This window comes from Girardinichthys multiradiatus, chromosome 12, assembly GCF_021462225.1.
Source record: "Girardinichthys multiradiatus isolate DD_20200921_A chromosome 12, DD_fGirMul_XY1, whole genome shotgun sequence".
NCBI classification, from domain to species: domain Eukaryota; kingdom Metazoa; phylum Chordata; class Actinopteri; order Cyprinodontiformes; family Goodeidae; genus Girardinichthys; species Girardinichthys multiradiatus.
Window position 1 is genome coordinate 48,910,589 of NC_061805.1, and position 18,403 is coordinate 48,928,991.

An 18,403-nucleotide genomic window follows, 5' to 3' on the forward strand; every position below is an offset into this window, starting at 1 on the left:
TTGTCAAAGGTCAAGGCTGAAAGACGTCAACAGTACCACATCATCTACATAAAGCATGAGACCATGAGGTTCCCAAACCAGATATCCTCATCTCAACAACTAACTACCCCTTAGAATCCTGTTCATTAACAACACAAACAGGATTTAGGAGCAGTCCCTGTGCAGAGAAGGAGTACACAGCTCCTGCTTTGTGAAACATTGACTATGGCAATAAAAAAGCAGCCCAGGTGATCTGTGATCCTGCAGCAACCCTACAAAAAATCTTCAAGGTACAGAAATGAAAGTCTTCTCCAGAGCCAAAGAATATGTACATGTAGATTAGGAAAACCAAACTCCCAACGATCCCCTCAGCAGTTTTGCAAGGGTGAAGATCTGGTCCATATTTCAACCATCAAGATGAGGGCAACACCACTCCTGACAGAAAAAACACTTTGGCCCTGTAACACAACCTCTTGGTGTAAAGACCGACAGCAGGAGTCTTCAACCTGTGGCTCTAGAGCCACATGGCTCTTTAGACCCCCTGCTGTGGCTCTTTGGACGAAGAACTGAATGTTTTAAAGTTAATAAATATGCAAGCTTTAGCAGTTTTTTGTAGGTGTTTTAATTCAATAAATGTATAGCATTTCCACAAAGAATGACACCAACAGTGTAAGGAATATTATTTTTCATGAAGCCATTTTTTTGTCTATGGGTTGCCGGTGTGATGGAAATTCTTTTATTAAGTGTTCCAAAGTGTGTGACCTTTAGGTTACCTCACTTCTCTGAACATCTGTGTTAGAGGAGGAAGCTGTAAAAGCCATTATCAGAAGTTTAATGGTTAAGGCCATTTGTTAGGGTGATGCCTCGGGGAGAGTAGATGGTTGTTCCTAGGTAACCTAGTCACCTCTGAACCCGAGAAGAGTCTGGGGTCGTAAAACACAGACTCTTTGAAGTTGAGATAACACTGTCATGTTCTGGTATAAATACTGTGTGTAAATGTTGTTCGGGGCTCTGTTTCAACTGACTTGCTCGGTGACAGAGTCATTCAAACTCTGAATGCCTTTGAATAAAACTTATAAAGACAAAGTCCGGATTTTCTCTTGTTATGAGTCAACTTCTACCCACTTTGATAAAAAAATTCCACAACAATTTTAGCGTCACGAACAGGATCTAACATGCCAGAGGAACCGCAGGATGGGACACGGACGCCTGGCCAGCCTGGAGACGTTGTCCTCAGTCCACTTCCATTTTACGGAGGGGAGTTCTGGTGCCCGCCTGCGGCTTCTGGCCGATTGGATCCGAACTATTTGTCTTCAAATATATCTGGGTCAGAAGTTGCTCTGTATGATATAATGTATATTATTATTTTTTATTACACATTAACCATCATCTCCTAACTAATTAATTAGGTTCCAGAGTTGCGAGAGGGAGGACATCAGCTGAGGGCCCGGTTACCCTGCAAAAGGAATGGCAGGGAGGTTCTCATTGGTAACAATAAGATAAAGCAAAACACAGGGTTTTGCGGGTGGTTTTTAGCAATTTTCTACACCTCATAAAGGAGAAAAGCCAGATGGCAGACGTGCCGCTGAATAGGTAAAAAAAATGGTTCCGGAACCTTGAGGCATCAGGGGTGTCTCCTTCTTCAGACTCTGATTTATAAAATAATGAAAGGAAAAAGTGGGGATGATTGTGTTAAATGTGCTTTAATTTGGAAGATAACATTGGTTTTTTACAGTGTGGAAGTTTAAGTGTAAATAAGTAAAAGAAAAAAAAAAAAGTTAAAACTTTCCTGAAGAAATATTGCGATCAGTCGGAAAAGAAGGTAAAAGTGAAAAGGGACATTAGAGATGCGAAAAGAAAGTTGTCCTAGAAAGGAGTATAGTGCATGTTATGAAAGGAAGTGACAGGCAGGTGGACGACTGACTGACTGACTGATAATATTTCTTTGTGCAAAATCTGAACCTATACTAAACTTTTTATTCTGCCTCTCTCACACACAAATACACACATATACGGGATTTGAGTTCAACATCTGCGTTTTTGAGTCTGGATTTTAGAAACCTGCCCTTCTCCATGGCTACTCCGCCAGAGACGCTTCTCCAGCACGGCCTGAAAGAGAGAGATCTGCCTTCCTGTCTGCCTGCTTGTTGCAAATCGCAATGTGAGTTTCCACCAAAAACGAAACTCAGAAGAAGTCTGGCCCGAACCCACTGAGATGGACAACGATCCATGCTGTTTGCAAGAGCCAGAAGAGTGAATACACTGGATTTATATTGAAAGCATCTAATGCGGGCAGAAGAGAAACCGGAGCAAAGTTTCTTCTTTCTCCCTCCTGGAGAAGTTAAACTGGACAAAGAATGATTCAATGTCTCACCAACACACCTGGGAAGGGCCTGGTTGTTGTTTGGACTGATAGAGGACTGTGTGACAGTCTGACTCTGGAGCGATTTAGAAACTGATGGGGGTAACGTACAAACACACACACATTTGCATAAATCTTTTCCTATTTTCTGCAACGAAGAACGCTTATTAACCGCTGCTCATGTGACGCTTGCTTGACGTTGACAGATATAGCGGGTTAAAATATTATTTTAGGGTTAGAAAAGTATCTTTAAAAGGGTGATAACTTAGCTCATTTGATACTTTCCAGTTAATTCTTTTAGAGAAACAAGTTCTCTTTCGTCGTGGAATATTCAGGGTCAATTATTCTAGTTATTAAAAGTTATTAAAATACAGAGGAAGTTACAACATCTCCAAAACTCAGCAGTAACCAAGTGTTTCTATGTTATTCTCAGGACAGATCTCATGAAGGAGCATTTTTAAAACCCAGCGCATGCGTAAAACCTGATGGGTTTCTCCTTCAGATATTATTTTCTGTTTTCAGAGTTTGTATCCCATAAATCTAATGGGTAGAGACCTCATTAAAACAGGCTTAGTTCTACTGCAGATGGTCTTCATACAGTTTCTGACACAGTATTTACAGCTTGGTGCAGTTTTTGTCCGCAAGTGTTAACTGACGCTTATGGAAAGTACGAATTCATTGTTTTTCACACCAGCTGCTGGGAAGAGGTTAAATTAATTTATTTCCTTCCCTCTTCTGATTCATGCAGCGTGTTGATTTACACTGTACCTTATATCAAGTCCTGACAAAAAAACTATGAAAGGCTTGGTTCTGCAGGTTCTTTTTTTCTCCCTTTGGGAAAGGAAAGAGAAACCTAATCAGTTCTGTGTTGCATAAAAATATTAAAACACTTGTTGTTTTCTAAGATATCACCAGCTAAAACTTTTAAAACGTTTGAGAGTAATTGGTTTTGTTAAACACATTTCCCTTGGTAAAACAAACCTTTAAAATGAGAATGAAAAATTGGGTTATTTAGAAAGAATCTGATTGGACAGTGGTACCACACAAAAATTAAACTAATCTCATGTTTCCTAAAAGACTCTGCATGAAAAGGCCTTCAGAACCGTGGAGTTATTTTCCACCACAGTACCAAGTTTTTTAAGCATGCTTTTTCTTTATTTTAAAACAGATCTGGTTTTTGTTTTGTTTTGTTTTTGTTTTTTTAGCATAATGTTTGTCTGAAGCTTCTTATGAACTGTGTTAGAAGCAAATATGATCTGAGGTAAATTAGGAGCTGTGAACTCATAATTTTAAATCTGATTATTGTCCAAGCAGAAATAATATATTTAGCCAATCCTTCAATCTCTGCAGAAAGTTAACACCATTGTTCAATGCAGTAGTACTCAACTTGTGGTTCCTGGACTCCTGAAGCCCGTAAGCCATAGATTTTGGGTCCATAAAATTATAATATTTAATTAAAGGTAGGCTGATTACTTATTAAAACAGATCTAAGCCAATGATGAGTTCCAGTCATTTGGTGGCTTTGAAAAGCAATAATACTCAAAATTTCTACTCTGGGGAACACAGATTGGGGTTGAAGAGTTTTGTTTTGGAACCAAGGTTAGGATTTTTATGACAGAATCCTAAAATCCTTCATTTTAGGAAAAGAAAAGAAATAAAGGCCCTCTTAACAGTAAGAGGATGGTCGGCTCAAACTCCAGTCTCCTTGTTTGATTTCTTAGGGTTTAAAGATTAAAAGAATACATAGGAGTAGAAAGGTACACAAGGTGATTTCAGATTACTAAGAGATAAAATATTGGAACATTTATCAGCATTTGGATTATTAAAGAGGGGTTCTAGTAATAAGTTTTCCCCAACTCTCAAAATTTAAATAGCCCAAATTAAAGAAAATGATGTTTGTTCTTTTTTAAACACTATGTGGGAAAAAGTCCAGTTTGGAGACAAGCTTCTTATCTTAATTTCTGATTAAGTTAAACACTGCAGTTTTTGTTTAGTTTGGGTATAACATAAAAATGTCAATGCTGACTTTTCTAATTTCCCCTCGGGGATCAATAAAGTATCTTTGAATTTGAATTGAATTGAATTAAAATACTTCTTTGCATTTAACCTGAAATTCTGCAATACAGCTGCGATCAAATTGAGCCAAACAAAAAGAGAATTATAACAATAACTCTCAGGATAGTAGTTATTATTATTACAGAGTTACAGTATAAAGAATTAGCAAAAGGTTTCAGCATCAGTAAACTGTTGCTGTGCTTCTAAATACTTTGAGATCTTTTTGGACTATGTGCACTCATTTTTTTTAAAAAGATCCTGAAGATTATCATAACAACATTGATCAATTATAGCATTAAAATATATGGCTGAAAAAACATATTCTGAAAAGAGATTGTTAAAAATTTCTTTGAATTCTTGAAGCTTCAAATTTGGCCATTTGTCTGTCTTTGATGTTTTGTCTTTGTTTTGATGGAATAAATGTTTGTTTATATGTTGCATGAAACAATAATCCATGTTTAGAATAATGTTTCTAAATCCCAGATTGATTAAACTTTGAGTTTTCAGGAGAGTTAAGAAGCAGCTTGTTTCTGAGGTAGGTTCATGTTAACAGTTTTGTAGTTTAAAGTTCACTAAGATGGGTTTGAATGAAGAAACTGTGGGTCCGCCCATAGGCTGCCAATCAAAGGTTAGTTCTGCCTGACTCCGCCCACCTACCAGGTTGGTTCATACCTTTGTTGTCATGGTAACGCTCAGCACCTCCCTTCCTGAGTTTTAACACTGTTTAAGAGACAATAGAATCAAAATGCTTGTAATGATTGTTGCCTTAAAAACATGTTTTTTTTGTATAATAATTAAGGATGTAGCATGACTTTTAGATTTATGTGTTTTACTATTAAAAGGTTAATGAAATAGTTTAAACTAGTTTGAAGAATTAGTTTTGCATGCAGAATCATTGGTGATTTATTAGATTGCAAGTTTTCCCTGGTGCCATTAAGCTAACTGACAGTTCAAGATATGCAAAAGTAAGGAATATATATTTTGATAAAGAATCAGAGTCATGGCTTTATACTTGGTGGGAATTATTTATTAGATTAGAATTTGTAGGGTTTATTCATCCAAATTACATTAGATGTCCATTAATCTAAAACTTATCTTCTTACAAGACAAATCAGGATGATATGTGACTAATTTCTAAGTGAGACATTGATGAACTGACTAATTAAAGTTTGTGTTTTGTTGTTAATGGAACTGAATTGCAGTTAAAAACATCTGGATTTTCTTTGGATTTTGTTGGATGTTTTGATGAAGTTCATGTAGTTAAGCACTTAGTCTTGAGAATGGGACTTTGAATTGAAAATTAGCCAAGTGTTGTGAAGGCCCTACCTATTCTCACTTATATGAGATTGAGACAAAGGACACAGGCAAATCTCAGTCCTTTTGAAGTGCTGTGTGGCAGGTCTCCTATTTTGGACATGGGGATATTGCCAAGATAATTTTCTTCCACATCTTTGTGTGAAGATAGGATGTTGTTTTACTGTCAAAACCTGTCCACTGTGTTTTCTCAAGTTTCACAGACGGTGAAGGCTGCATTACCAGAAACAGCCACTTCCACCCTCCAGTCCTTTATTCCTGGCGACTGGATTCTGGTCAGAGAATTTAGGAGAAAACACAGGAAGTCCAGGGCTGGAATGGCCCATATCAGATCCTACTAGACACCCAGGAAAGCTGCAGGAAAGCTCATCTGGCTTCCAGGACACAAGTCATCTTCTAACTGGATCATCCACGGCTTGAAAGGTGTGAGGACAGCGGACCACCACAAGACAAAGAACTGTAAGCTAATCACTGGCGAGTGATTGAAGAGGTGGTTGAAGAACACTGTTCTTACAAGGGCACAATAATCCCTTGGGCAGTGCAACGTTATTTCAGAATCTACTTAAGGCCATCGCATTGCCTGAAAGTTAGAAATCATAAGGTCATTTGCCTCACTGCACACACACCACAGTGAGAGGGAAGACCTCTACATATTTGCACATAACTTTGCTCTGGATGATGGACTGGCGACGTCTGCAACAGAAAGACAGTCAAACATGCGCCATGATGCTTATTCTCCTTGATTTCTTAACATTTGGTGGCTACTAGGCTCCTTTGCCTGGACAGCAAGGGTCAGCCAAGTTCTTTTCTCCCACTTTGACGGCGAGACTGACTCTGAGGAGGAAATCTCAGATGGTTTTATCTAACTTTCATGGTTATTGCTTGATATCTATCATTATGGTATTATTACAAATTTGAATGTGTTCATTTCCACTGTTGTTTAGTTGGACTATGGAAGCCTAACTTCCAGCAGGTTAGAGTTCCTGTTTCTAAATATATTTCTAGAGGAGCTTCCTACGACCGCCCACCTGTACCAGACTGGTAACAGGGCAGCTTGAAGCCACTCAGGAGAGACAGCAGAATTTTTGTTTTTTTTGTTTTTTAAGTTGTGTTTATAATTTGTTTTCTTTGAAAAAAACTGTTTGCTTTCAGTACCAGAAGAAAGGACATTCCACTTCAAGGTCACGATGCAGCTATATGGAAGATGGTCTGTTCTGATGCTAATGATTGGTATTGCAAGTATTTTTATAACTCTTGTGTTCATTTTGGGAAAGGTACAGCAAAGACAATGTGTGGTTAATCTGACTAATAATACTCATCAGCTGATTCGAAGAGAGATTCATCACTTTCCTGACTACTATGATCATAATGATAATGTTTGGTGGCAACTGATGCATCAAACTGTGAGGAAAATTAGAAATGACAGTTGCTATGTTTGTTGTTTGATTTCACGTGTTATTAATGATCAACCATTTTTAGTACCTGTTCCTATTGATACTACTTTCTTTCCAGATAGGCAACATAACCAGCTGGTGGAGGTCATTTTTCCTTGGGTGAGGAATGATAGTGTAAGGCAAAGCAGAAATGTTAGTAGATTTTCTAGTGAGATTAATTTAACGTGTGCGTCTACGGGAACTCTTTATAGAATTCGGGGTATTAGAAATCCGATTAAAGGTCCAGATATTTGTATTACACAGGAGGAAAGTAGACCTTATTTCCTTGGGAAGACAGTAGGTTGCGAAGCTATTATATGTGTTTCATGTGCTTTAATCAACAGACATAAATTTGAATCATGTCCTACCAGAACTGATCCTTCTACTATTTCAGAATCTTTGGCTCCAGATCCCTTTGTGTTAACTCTTAATCTTACAGCCTTACCAGATGGAGGTTAGTTGTATGACCAGGCAGGTAAATTAACCAGGGTTTTTGTTACTTTTCCTTTATGAGATGGGTACTCATGTCCTCAGAACATGGGTTGGATGTGTGGAAATAGATTATATCTGTATCTGCCTGCTACTTGGTCTGGAGTGTTTTATCTAGCTCACTTACTACCTACAGTCACAACTTATACTTCAATCAGCCTAGGCTATTAGAACGATGAGTTTGCAAACTAGAATGGCTTTGGATTATCTGTTAGCTGAGAGGGGTGTTGGTTTTGAAGAATTTTCCTTTAGTTGTGATTATCTTGTAATCAGAAGAAGGGAGTGTGATGAAAATTCTTGCAGTAAGCATTCCACAGTGTATGACCTTTGGTTTACCTCACTTCTGTGAACATCTGTGTTAGTGAAGGAAGCTGTAAAAGCTATTATCAGAAGTTTAATGGTTAAGACCCATTTGTTAGAGTGATGCCTCGGGGAGAGTAGATGGTTGTTCCTAGGTAACTTCGTCACCTCTGAACCCGAGAAGGGTCTGGGGTCGTAAAACACAGACTCTTTGAAGTTGAGATAACACTGTCATGTTCTGGTATAAATACTGTGTGTAAATGTTGATCGGGGCTCTGTTTCAACTGACTTGCTCGGTGACAGAGTCATTCAAACGCTGAATGCCTTTGAATAAAACTTATAAAGACAAAGTCTGGATTTTCTCTTGTTATGAGTCAACTTCTACCCACTTTGATAAGAAAATTCCACAACACCAGCTATGCGCCTTTTTCTAAGTACTTTTTTTATAAAAACCTAAGGATCCCTTGAAAAAAAATTATTCATTGCTTTTATGTAAAAGTTTGATTACATTTCTTTATTGCTGTTCTTTAATAAATAAAAACATATTCTATAGCGGATATTGTAAAAAATAAGCTAGTTTGCTTCGTGTAGCGTTTGTGGCTTAAAATAAATTTTGCTTAGTTGTTTAGGGGCAAAAATGGCTCTCAGGGTAAAGGTTGCAGCCCCCTGGCCTTCATGATCACTCATCAGAAGTGTACACACAGCTTTGCATTAAAGAGGCTTTACAGATTTCATATTTAGCTGAGATTTCAACAATCCACCCTAAAACCTCTGCTGAAAAATATACAATAAATTATAATCATTTAGTAAAGATAGATGGGTTTCTGCAAGTTTGAGTAAGTTCATCGTAAAACCTCTGTTAGTTCATTATTATTTACATTTAAAGATACGCGTGTGTACATAAAATAGCTTAGGAAAGTTAACTCGGCAGCTTTATAAGTTATATTGAACTTCAGTTTTTTACTCCAAGACTTTTACGTAACCCAACGTCTGTGCTATCCCACAGTGTACAGTTTTATAATGGTTACAACAGACTGCAGGCGACCACTGAAGTCTCTCATTTCATATCCAACCTCAGTAAATATACACTTTCTGATGAGCAAGTGGTGAATATTGCAGCCAGAATATTTCATTGAAATGGGCTAAAAGTACAGGAAACCCACTGCATCAGAAACTGGCCTATTTCACTTTTTAAAAAGTTGGAAAAAATAAATGAATAAACATAAAAATGTAAGACATAAGTTAGTGATATTTAACAACTAGTCTAAAAAATGTTGACAAAATATGGACATTTAAAGGTTTAATCATTGGTCTTAATAAACTTAAAGCTATTTATGACCCAGTGGAGGCCATGGTCAGATGCTACACTAGCCCCCCAGTCCATGACTGAGAGAACACAACACAGAAAAATAAAAATCTCCATATAAGTGGAGGTAAAGTGATCAAAAACATGATGAACTGCTGCTTTGTTGTTCAGATCAAAGTTTTACTTCAGCTCTTGTTGGTAAAAAAGGAAAACAAACCACATCTGACCTGTGCTCCAGCAGCTTGTTTTTTATCTGCAGGGCTGTGAAACGTATGTGACCCCGTAGAGATGTTTTCTGAATACATTAAAGGGTTACTAAAACTAAAAGGCTTCTGTTAGGGAGCAAACAGTTTTTTACAGCGCTGTAGAGTGGTGTGAAAAAATGTTTACCCCCTTCCTGATTTCCTCTTTTTTGTATGTTTGTCATATTAAAAGGTTTCAGATCATCAAATAAATTGAAATATTACACAAAGATAACACAAGTAAACCCGAAGTGCAGTTTTTACATGAATGTGTTTATTATTAAGGGCAAAAGAAAAACGCAAACCTACATGAGTGGTGTGTGAAACAATCTGAAAAAGTGATTTCACCTCAAGGTTAATAACCAGTTGGGTCAACCTCTACAGAATTGTTGACCCAACTGGTCTGAGGGTTTTTGAGCATGAATAGCCTTTTTAAAGTCCTGCCACATCTCAATCTGATTCAGCTTAGGACTTTGACTGGGCCACTTTAACGTCTTCGTTTTGTTTTACTTAACCCATTCAGAGGTGGACTTGCTGGTTTGTTTTAGTTCACAGCCCTGCTGCAGAACCAAAGTCCGCTTCAGCTTGAGGTCAGGAACAGATAGCCGGACCTCCTTCAGGATGTTTTGGTAGACTGCAGAATACATGGTTCCATTTATCGGACCAAGTCTTCCTGAGGCAGCAAAACAGCCCCAGACCTTCACACTATCACCACCATATTTTACTGCTGGATGATGTTCCTTTTCTGGAATGCTGTGATACTTTTACACCAGATGTAATGTGACACACATCCTCCAAAAAGTTCTACTTTTGTCTCGTTAGTCCATCGAATATGTTCCCAAACGTCTTTGGGATCATCAAGATGCCTTCTGGCAAAGGTGAGACATTGCTTAGCAATGGTTTTCTTGCCCAGTCTGTCTTTCTTGTGGTGGAGACATGAACACTGACCTTAACTGAGGCAAGTAAGGCCTGCAGATATGCAGAAAATTGTTCTGGATCTTTTGGGACCTCTTGGATGAGTTGTTGCTGTGCTCTTGGAGTAATTTTGGTCGGCTGGCCAGTGTTCCATGTTTTTACCATTTGTGAATATTGGCTCTCACTGGGATTTGCTGGAGTCCCACATCTTCAGAAAAGCCTATGCAGTCTTTTTGATAGATCTAAATAACTTTTTTTTCTCATTTGTTCCCTTATTTCCTTGGATATTATTCTTTGATATTTAGCTTTTGAGGGTCTTTTGGTCTACTTCACTTTGTCATGCAGGCCCTATTTGAGTTATTTCTTGGTTAAGAACAGGCGGGGAGTGCCAGGATGTGGCTAGAGAAATTGAAATCAGCCTTTGAAATATTTATTTTCCTCTTTATAATAATCATCTTCATTTAGAAGCTGCACTTTGTGTTTACTTGATTTTTCTTCGTCTATGTAAATTTGTTTCCTGATCTGAACGATTTAGAAGGGCAAACAGTTTTCCACAACGGTGTTCATCCACGAGAGACTTGCCCCACACTGAGCTTTCAACATGAACAGGCGGAGGTCTGGTGAGATTAGACCTTGGGGTTGCCGGCTGACGTCTGCCTTCTCCACCTACCTGGATTAGTAAGATGTTCGAGTTGCCCCAGGCTTGTCTGCTTGGTGATCCGGTAGATGAGCTCGCCCGGTTCGCTGTCCTGGTCACTGGACGACAGCTGCAGCGTGGTCAGCTTCTTCACTGAGTTTTCATCCAGCACCAGGCCTTTGTTTACCACCACAGAAGGCGGAAGATGGTCCTCTGGCGTAGACAGTTACAAGACAAATCCATGTTAAAGCAGAGACTTATTGGTGACGCTTGTGATGGAGAATGTTTTTAATTAATTTGCCCAGCAGGACATACTAGATGTCATTTTCCTCGGAGTGATAGAAAACCAGCAGTGGAAAAATAAGAAATCAGACAGAACACGCAGCAGGAACGACCACCAAATAAGTGACGAGCAGTAAGGGGAGGCAATAAAACATGACCTAACCTATAAAAGTTGAAACAGGTAAAGATTCAGACAAAGGAGAAATGATGGAAGACAGAGGGTGGCGAGGAGAGAAATGAACAGAGAACATCAATGGCAGAAAAAACTAACAGAACAGCACAGGAAGCTGGCAGAAAACAACAAATCGAGAAGGTGTTCAGCTGCGAGGAACAGAAAATCTGTCGGTTTCCAGCTGCCTCCTAAGTGGGAGCCAGAATGCTGAATCACAGCAGGTTTTATCCTTAAGAGGAAACTCAGTTCTAGAGATCTTTTTCAAGCAGAGGTGGTTGAATATAATCTCAACAAGTAACTACAAGCTGCATCCTTAGAGGACACTCAGAGGTGTTCTTCTTACACGTTAATGATTTCAGCAGAGTGCCCAATTTGTTGATTACAGATAACATCAAAAATAATATTTTATGCCAACATAATGGCATGACTCAAAGCAGAAACAAACAAAAAAAAATGGCTAAGCATAGCGTAAAAATGAATTAACATGCTTTTCAATTAGACACAATAAATGATTTGTGGGAATTTGCATGGTTAATAAAATGTATCAGTAGCTCCCACAGAGGGATCCTCTGAGGACGTTTTGTATTCAGTGTGGGTCGCATGTTGAGTGCAGGACAAAGGCATAAATCTGTAGTAATTGCCTTGTCTTCCCCAACAAATGAAAGAACACCCCAGCCTCTTTTCTTTTTGGCTGCAGGTAGCAGAGATCGGAGGAAACCTTACCAAGCACGCTGATGAAGAAGGACTGGTCGATTAGTTTGTTGCCCTCAGGATCGACCAGGTTGAACTTGAAAGACAGGCTGCCTCCTTTCTCGCCTTTCTCATGGCTGTACTGCAGCAGGCCTGCAAAAGGCAAGCGGCCATTGTCAACCTAACTCCATGCACGGCACTAACGGGAGTGACAGTTACACGTGATTAAATGGTATTTAATTACAGCAACATTATACCAAGCGAGACAAATACGGCTTTAGTTTGACATCATCAGCATCTCAGAGACTAACTTTATTTTTGTTGCTCTCAAATGAGTGCAGTCATGAGTAGAGTTAATTTTTACATGTTCTTCCAGATTGACACAATAGTTTTGACCTCAAACTCCTGTTCTGAACGCACCCCACGAGGGAGGACTTTCATGCACTTCAAACTTATCGTCTCTGACTCTCAGACACAAAAGTATTACTAGATTAACAGCAAACATGTCTTCAGATAAAATAAGTAACTTTTACTAATTGACACTGTACCTTAACAAAATGTAGCACTTTGAAACTGACGACAATTAAAAATGACAACTTTTCACCCTTAATTTCAGACTTTTCTTGCAACGATATGTAAGAGAAGCTCAATGTATTTTTGTCCATTTTAAACTCTTATTTGTGCAGCAGCACGAGAGAATCAAACAATAATTATAAGCTGGTAGAGAGCAGAGTGCCTTGCTTCATCTGCATGTCATACGCACGTCTGACGTGTGTTTGACCTTTAAGATTCACTATTTAGAATTTTTATTTTGGATTTGGATATACCATAGAAAAAAGAAAAAGCAGCATGGAAAGAGACAATCAGACAATCAAGTAACAATCAATTTAAACATAAAAACATTTTAAAAATGATATAAAATTTGAACATATATAAAATTTGAATGAATAAGCAAGTAAACAGGAAAATATAAAACACAATTACACTACAATTAGAAAGTAGTTAATTAAAGTAGAAAACTAACTAAGAAAACATTTTTTATTTAAAGAACAGCAAAACATGTTACAGGTGAGGAAACAGGGAACAAACGTCAACAAAGAAAAATGATTGAAGGCAAAATAATAAACTGGCACCTTGGTTGACGTCCTCCTGAGTGAAACTCTGAACAGAACCTTTGGTGGAAACCTTCTCCACATGGCTGTTCCTGTTCAGGTGCAGTTTGCCCACTGGAGGGTCTTTGGTCAGGATGTAACGCAGCTTCAGGTTGTCTGAGTCGATGTCTGAGCCCTTCAGGTTCTGCTCTGTGATTTTAGATGAGGATCCTGCAAAAAAAACAGAGCAATCAGTCGTCCACTTCTGATGTCCTTTTAGTTTCTAAAAGAGTATTTTTCTTTATTTACTTGTTGGGTTTGAGTTAATTAGAACAATCGTGCTAATTTAAGCTTCATTATACAGAGACATTTGTGATCCAGTCAATAAATATATTACATGATTATGTAACATTTTATAAATTGATACAAACTAAGTGGGTACATGAAAAATATCTGTGAGAAGTACAATCAAGCTAACCTCTAGTCACAATTTGCTCACAATGGGCCCATGAAACAGTTAAACAGGACAGAAAGCTGATTAAAGCAAGTTGTAGACTAACTGGAACATTTACTATTAGAAGTAATGTGCTGATTGCTGTGCTGAACATTCTGCTCTAAACGTCGCCTAACTCTCACCCGCCGGTAGCTGAAGGCCTCTGTTGACGGTCATTCGAGGTCCCTCACTCTTCCTAACATCCATGGTGAACTGCAGGAGGCCCGTCTGGGTCTGGATGCCATTTGTGAGGGTGAACCCCATTTCATCAGCTCCTCCATTGACAGTTTCCGGCGTGTAGACCAGCAGCTGGTCCAGGACCTCCTGGTAGGTGAAGGTGGAGCCCTGTGTGAGGACGCGGCCATTTTCCAGTGGCTGAGAGTAGAATTGCCGCCTGCGCAGTTTTCCTGAGGAAAAAGGTTATTAATGAGCATCAGATAAAAAAGGATGCGGATGCATGTTTATTCCTGCACACGCTAAAACTAAGGCAGCAGATGAATGGTGATTATCTTAGTTCAAAGGAGGATGTTTTAGATTCTTAGTAATGAGAGTTTTAGCTGAAGTTTAATTGAGTGTATCCTAAAAGACAGCTTCAAATGAGATCCAAGACCTCCTCCTGGAGCATAACGTGGGGAAGCTTTAGCTGTGTCTGAAATGGTAAATTCGCCATATCATGTTCCCTATGCAGAGGACTAAGGAGTGGACTGGGGCAGCCAGGTGGTTTTGCACTTCCAAACATTACTCAAGCATTCTGTTGCTTTATAATTAGGTGCTGACCTTTCCCAGTTACATGGTGAGTACAAAAAACAAAAGCAAAATTCACAGAAACACTTTGGTAAACCTGAGATGATGTTTTCTGTCACCTATTGGTTTTAAAATGGCAACATTTGATTGTATGACTTAATTCTACCAGATTGTAGGTGTCACTGTATCACAACCTATAAGGTGTACACATTACCCATAAAAGCGTTTAATATTTTATACCAAGCCAATTCTGATTCTCTGTGCTAATGCTACTTATAGCATGCTAACATTACCTATGAAGCCTGCAGTGAACCAGCCACAACCAACACAGTTGGTAGAGGGTACAAAAAGACGCACGTAGACTTGCTAACATGCTTTGGATCATTGTCCTGCTGCATAACCACAGTGTGCTTGGGGTGAAGGTCAAAAACAGGTCGGGTTAGTGTCAGATGTGTTGCTTTTTGAAATCTTTTACCCTACCTTATGCTGTCAGACAGGTTCTATTTATGTGATTTCTGTATTCTAGGGGTCTAGCAGAAATCAGGCTTGAAAGTGGCTGGGAGTGAAACTGAATAATATTTTGCTAGTTTGGGTAGTTTTTTTTTTTCATTAATAAGCAAAACCATCATTTAAAGACTATTGTTTGTATTTAAGCAGGTTATCTTTGTCTGATGATTTGAAACTTCTGAGTGTGATAAAAAAGGAAAAACTAAAGAAATCTGTATTTATAATATTTTTTTTCCAGGTATACCAAATAAAATAGACAATGTAAATAGTTGTTAATTATTGTAAATTTAGTAATTAGACCACGATTTAAAATATAAATCATTATTGTGTTAGTCCAATAATTGTTTTTACTGCCTAATTTTTAGTTCTGCACATTATTCAGAGAAGGGAGTGCATGCAGCCTCCTCACATCCTTATGAGGCTAGAGAGCGTTTCCCTCTGATAAATCAGTTTGTATGAAAGGGTCGGCGGAGCGAAGACAATAGAGAGGTGGCCTGTTAAAAAGATAAACTGCCAGAGTTTCGTCGTCTTGTATGAATCACTCAGATTCGCACTCGGTCCCATCAGTCGTACACAGCGCTGGTTTCACAGCGGCTTCACACCCGACTTCACCGGCTGTTTTACGGCGCTTTAACTGCGGGAGGGGTGTTATCACAAAATGTTCACACCAGTTGTGTATGTAGAGTTTAAACGAGATTGAAGATGAAATTAGGAAGGCAGGAAATTTCGAATTTATGGAGGAATAATCCATGGGATGCCGTGGTTCAAGTGGCGTTTCAGGAGCCGCCATCATGTCAAGACATTCAAGGATTGACAGCTGGAGTTTCTTTGTTTAACGTTATTCCCGTGTGACAGGAAAACCAAAATCGCTTTCCACGCAGTTCCAGGATTTTATACAGTAAAATTGGCCTGGATGGATGATAAACAGCTGAATAACAAACACATGTTGTCATCCATATCTTGTGTTGTGAAGAAATTTGAACCCACCAGGTTTTGGGATCTTGGAAAGAAAACTCATTAAGCGCCGGTGAGGAGCAGTCAGCAACGCAGAGTGTTTGGAGGTCAGCTGGTTCGAGTGTGTGTGAGGAATGGCTGCGGTTAGAGTGCCACGCTGCCGCCGACCATCGCCGTGTTTGTCTTGTTTAGGTGTCAGAGGTGAGAATAATGTGTTTATGCCTCTGTTTGTGTGTTCTTCTCGAGTGCATTCAGAATAATTTACTGTAGACACAACTCAACATAACTCAGCTAAACTGGTTGTTGGCTGTATGGGTGTGTGTGTGTGGGTGTGGTGTGTGTGTAAGGACTACCTGACCTACAAATGTTCTGTTTGGACTTTCTCTGTACAGATACATCTAGAAAAGTTAGAATATCGTGAAAAAACTTCAGAAAGTCAAACTCATACTGTAGATTCATCACATAGAGTGAAATATTTCAAGTCTTTATTTCTTGTAATTTTGATAATTATGGCTTACAGAAAACAAAAACCTTAAAGTCAGTGTGTCAGAAAACATTGTGAAAAAGTTAAATATTGGATCTCATGGTGTCACATCCTTATTAGCTAAAGTAACCAAGAATCCTGAGCCTCTAAATGGGCTCTCAGTCTGGATCAATAGGAGACACAATCATGGAGAAGACTGTTGACTGAACAGATGTCCAGAAGACCCTCCACAAGGAGGGTAAGCCGCAAAGGTCTTTACTAAAGAAACTTGTTGTTCATTGAGTGCTGTATCTAAGCATGATTGTAGAGAATTGAGTGCAAGGAAAAAGTGTGGTAGGAAAAGATGCAACAGCAACAGGAATGACCAGAGCCTTGAGAGGATTGTCAAACAAAATTCAATCAAGGATCTAGGTGAGCTTCACACTGAGTGGACTGAGACTGGAGTCAGAGCATCAAGAGCCAGCATGCACAGACTGATCCTACACATGGGCTACAAGTATCTTACTTGGGCTGAGGAGAAAAAGAACTGGACTGTTGCTCAGTGGTCCAAAGTCCTGTTTTCAGATGAAAGGGAAGTTTGCATTTTGTGTGAAAATCAAGGTCCCAAAGTTCGGAGGAAGAGTGGAGAGGAACAGAAGTCATGTTGCTTGAAGTCCAGTGTAAAGTTTCCACAGTAAGTGATGATCTGGGGTGCGATGTCATCTGCTAGTTCTGGTCCACTGGGTTTTCAGAAGTCTACAGTCAAAGCAGCCATCTGCCAGGAAATTTTAGAGCACTTCATGCTTCCTTCTGCTGACAAGCTGTATGGAAATGCTGATTTCATCTTCCAGCAGGACTTGGTACCGGCCCACACTGCCAAAAATACCAAAAGTTGGTTCAATAACCAAGATGTAACTGTGCTTGACTGGCCAGCAGATTGGCCTGACCTGAACCCCCTAGAGAATCTATGGGCAGTTGTCAAGAGGAAGACGAGAGACACCAGACCCAACAATGGCGATGACCTGAATGCTGCTATCAAAGCAACCTGGGATTGTGGAACACCTCAACAGAACCACAGGCTGTTTTCCTCAATGCCATGCATTGATGCTTCATGAAAAAGGAGCCCAGACCAAATGAACACACTTTCCAGAAGCTTAACATTTCTGTTTAAGCATCCTTTATCATTGATCTAATGTAATATTTTGATTTTCTGGGACACTGAATGTTGCGTTTTCATTCTCTGTAAATCAGAATCATCAAAATTACAGAAATTAAGTCTTTTAAGTATTTCACTATATGTGTAAATTACCTATGTAATATATGGATTATACTTCCTGAAATGAAGGACAAAAAATAATTTTTTTATGGTATTTAATCTTTTTAGGTGTGCATTTGTTGACATACCAGTGCAGCAGTGTGTACTGTAACTGTGTGTGAGAATAACGAAGCAGAGATCTTAGTTAATAAGCTTGCATCCAGCCAACTTTACATCCTTTGCAATCAATTGTTTGTGACCATCACAATTCAGTGTATTGTGCAGCTCAAAAGCACACCCTACGACTTGTTTTCAGAAATCAGAACAAAATAAGACCTGCAAGAAAGGATGGGAAACATTTAAAAATTCTTGAAACCCTCTTGAAACCCCTTTATGGGTTTCCAGTTTGTAATGAAGAAATATATTAATATTCTTTGCATGTATTTCTGTGCTCACCGTAGGTGGGAATCCTGATGATGGTGAAAATTATCTCATTTTCCGGCGTGTCCTCGTTGTAGATGCTGAGAGACGAGTTGGTGATGACGACTCCGGAGTTTTCCTCCACATGGATGCTGCTGACTGAAACAGTCAGCTCTGGGTCCGCTTTTCTCTGCAGGTGGAGGGAGAGATCGTAGAAATGATCAGGAAAACCAACCACTTTACAGCTGGATGTTGTATAATGGCCATGATTGTTTTTGTCTTACAGATCATTTTGTTATT

The 18,403-nt window shown here is 39.0% G+C and overlaps 1 protein-coding gene across 1 annotated transcript in view; it reads right to left on the minus strand.

Moving 5' to 3' along the window:
- The window catches only part of fras1 (Fraser extracellular matrix complex subunit 1), a 379,704-nt gene that overhangs the window by 46,974 nt on the left and 314,327 nt on the right, over nt 1–18,403 (minus strand). The window contains exons 42-46 of the mRNA XM_047381020.1: nt 18,140–18,293; nt 13,904–14,167; nt 13,310–13,498; nt 12,210–12,329; nt 11,066–11,245 (exon numbers count right to left, since the gene is read on the minus strand). Coding sequence (XP_047236976.1) covers nt 11,066–11,245; nt 12,210–12,329; nt 13,310–13,498; nt 13,904–14,167; nt 18,140–18,293 — 907 coding nt within the window. The remainder of the gene's footprint in view (nt 1–11,065; nt 11,246–12,209; nt 12,330–13,309; nt 13,499–13,903; nt 14,168–18,139; nt 18,294–18,403) is intronic.